Source organism: Rhipicephalus microplus, unplaced genomic scaffold (assembly GCF_043290135.1).
Source record: "Rhipicephalus microplus isolate Deutch F79 unplaced genomic scaffold, USDA_Rmic scaffold_24, whole genome shotgun sequence".
Classification (NCBI taxonomy): Eukaryota; Metazoa; Arthropoda; class Arachnida; order Ixodida; family Ixodidae; genus Rhipicephalus; species Rhipicephalus microplus.
In genome coordinates, this window is record NW_027464597.1 from 8,041,579 (window position 1) to 8,045,048 (window position 3,470).

The following is a 3,470-nucleotide window of genomic DNA, read 5'->3' on the forward strand; positions in this document are numbered from 1 at the left end:
GCTATTACACGTTGAGTGAACTTAGTTATTCCCGTCACACTTATATGTATGCACGTATGCATATGTACCCCCTCATGTGACTGTTCATGTACAAAAGCCTGTATTTATGCTCTCGTATGGAACATTGAAGTCTGCACTACCACTGCTCTCTTTGTGTTTTTTTCTTTAAAATTATACGTATTTGTTATCCCAAACACATTTTCATAACATTGTTGTATTATCTATTTTGTATAGGCTCCTTTTTAGTGCTCCGCAATTACATTCTGCTCTTGTATATCATTTTTTTTTCAAGCAGTTGCGCAGTGTGATGAATTTACAGCGTGAGGCTACAGGCCTAATTAGGCGACTCGTAACCTCGGCGATACCGTGCTCGTAACGTCGCCTTCCGTCTCCTGTGCCACGACAATCACGTATTGTCAAATGAAAAAGTAATAGATGAAGCTTCTAAAATAGTCCTTAGTTTATTTAAAAGAAAAAAGAGACGCTGCCCTTGAGCGCCGTGGGAAACGTTTGGTCGGTAGGCTTTCGTCTACGGGTGCAAACTGTAAGGAAGTCTCATTCAGTGACGCGGCATGACAGAAGTGACGAGTTCTGGATATTGACATATTAGTCTCCAGCAGCATCGTTGAGGTTGACGAAGAAAAGCTGCTGCTCCAGGGATAGTTTCCAGCCTGAAGCACGCAGCTCTGCAAGTTCGAGTAGGGTCAAGCGAGCTTTCTCGGGAACATCTGACGACAAGAAAGCGTCCCGCATGCAGGCCACCAGCGCCGCCATGCGGGCAGGGGCCCCTTGTTCAGCAGCTTCGCCGGCTGTAGTTAGTGCTGTGCGGAGGCATTCGACCTGCAGTGAAAGTTTTGAAAATTAAGCATAATCGTATGAGCGAATCTCACAGTTTCTTCGCACTTTCTTTGTCACGTATTATTTTGTAGGCAGTAAGAATGTGTAGTCCAACTGAATAAACAATTATCCGCAGCTATAAATCTTCAACTGACAACCTTACGAAGGCTGATTACACAGCGGGAGTGACGGCATCAGGTCGCCATCGCTTGGCGCCTCAATCCTGCTATTTCCCCAGCACCACCAGTACTTGAACGCGCACTACCATTGACGGACTTCTTTTGCTGGCGACGCCAACCACTCTGCTACTCTCTCCTCCTCTCTACACCACGCGTTCCAATCCCGCCATAGCTTCACCTTCGCCCTCCTACCCAACCAGTTTCACCGGCTCCACATCGCTACGCTTTCTCTGTAGCGTGCTCAGCCAACACCCTCTAGTGGCTCAACTCATAATTAACACGAATATTATCTGGAGCTTTCAGTACCAAAAGCACGATATGACTATGACAGACGCCACAATGAAGAGCTCCGGGAATCTGGACCATCTGGTGTTCTTTGAAACGCACTGACATCGCACAGCACACGGGCCTCGACCATTTCACCTCCATCGAAATGCGATCGCCGAGGCCCGGCTCAACTCGTGGGACTCCACTCGTTACAGAGACTCCGTTGTTACCCTCATATATTTGCCCACACAATCCACCTGGGCTAAAAAGTGGGGACGACCGATTCGCAGGGTTTTATCGCCGATTTCAAACAGCCTCGCCGTTAAAAAGCCTGCCCGGAACACGAAGCACTAAACGAGCTCACCATTGTACCACATCGCCAAGCCAGGGCAGGAAACGTCTTGGAGAAAAGACCACATACACGTAAGAAGTGATGCTAACCGATGCAACAATGCGTCGAAGAAGCATACAATTGCACCGCCAGTCGTGCTACGTCAATCAGTAAAGAGCGGATGCTTGAGCGCTACGGACACCTAACAATGGGCGGAGCCATAACTGATCGTCAACCACAACACAAACAATATATGCAAAATTTCGTCAATTCGGATTTTGTGGGACCAGCCAAAAATATGAGAATTCACCAAATGTCAAAAACATCGAAAGTGATAAGCAAACCATAAGGATAACGTCTGTTTTATATACTTTCATTTTGTGCATGGATACGTGAATGCTGCAGTTTTTTCGTACACGAGCAGCGTGAAACCAGCAAATTGTCTTCATTCTGGCGTTTTATTCACAATGCATGCAATCAAAGCTCCACACTCACCCTTTTTTTTTTAGCCCAGAACGTTCTCTCCGCGCCTCCCTTATTGCGCACTGCATGCCACCATTACCACCATTACGCGAAAGTGACAATAGTCTCCTTACGGGTAAACCCGGCCGGTAACTGATGGTTGGCCCATCACGATACAGAAAATGCGTTTTATGCCAGCATGCCGACCGAACCTTACCGCTCTTTATAACAAACCTCTTCCACGTGCATGAGTTTTGCGACGTGACGCGCGTAGTGCATCAAGTCAAAACGAAGCTGTGCTTTCACAAATACGAATGTGAATGAAACTGTGGTCACTAACTGCATGATTAAAATAGCAATCAAACACGCGCAACCTTGTTTCTGTGACCTGCGAACGCCGTCTTTGTTTTTTTGACTCGAGCATTTGGGGCCTTTTGCGCTCCGCTGACTCATAGATCGTCTAAATGTGCCCACATTACCGAGTTTTATGTAATTAAACAGTGAGTATGCTGGCCGAAACAAAAGAGCACGTCTAAAGTGTCCCATTTTCCTCATTTACGAGCTTTTACTGCATTTTTAAATACATGGGTGCATACAATACCTTATGCGAAAGACTAGTGGGCTAATCGTTAAAGCGTAAGATGTTGATTAATCACGGCTTCTTAGTAGGCACTTCGCAACCACACTTCTCTAGGCTCATTAAAAAAGTTTGCGGTGTGCGTGCCCTGGAGCAAGCCATAGTGGTTGTGGTGATGATGATGAGTGCATACCTTAGCTTCGTAGTCCAGCTGAGGCGAGATCATGACAAGCCTGCAGGAGTCGCACAGAAGCACCGCCATAGAGACGAGGTGTCCGGAGTGGAGCGAGCCCATCGATGCACCTCCTGGATTTTTAGGGACGTCCGACAGAAGCACGGCCATGAACTTTACGAAGGCGATCAGTTTCTGACCGGCATTCTTCCGAGTCTTCGGCTCCAGTGGCACCCAAAAAGTGGATCTTGGCAGCGGAATGTCGAGTTGTTTGAACCAGTTCCGGCAGGCCCACAACAGTCGATCGACGAACCTCCCGTCGAACTCAGCCTGTGGTATTATCCAAACAATAACAGCACGGAGAAGTAAACAAATGTATATGCAATCAATAGACGGTAAAGAAAAATTGTTCTTTACGCGAAAGCGTAATGAACTAGCATATAAGGATTCGGCTCAGCTCAGAAGTCGACGATCGAAAACGGTATATCCCGCAGGCCATGGACGCTATACGGAGGCAAAATATCCCAGCCTCCATATATAGCTGGGTGATCTAGCACGGACCAGCCGAATCTCGCAATAAATTGTCTTCTCTCATTTCCATCAAAGTAAAATGTTCAATGAATTTCAGCAAGACGTGTATGACTA

General features: G+C 46.8%; 1 protein-coding gene across 1 annotated transcript; it reads right to left on the bottom strand.

The window, feature by feature from the left end:
• Positions 1 to 507: 507 nt before the first annotated feature.
• LOC142786440 (MIF4G domain-containing protein A-like) lies at positions 508 to 3,137 on the bottom strand. Its single transcript, XM_075884123.1, has 2 exons — positions 2,847 to 3,137; positions 508 to 840 (listed from the first exon to the last, which is right to left on the bottom strand). The coding sequence occupies exons 1-2, from the start codon at positions 2,994 to 2,996 to the stop codon at positions 607 to 609; spliced, it is 384 nt and encodes a 127-aa protein (XP_075740238.1). The 5' UTR covers positions 2,997 to 3,137; the 3' UTR covers positions 508 to 606.
• Between the last annotated feature and the right edge of the window lie 333 nt (positions 3,138 to 3,470).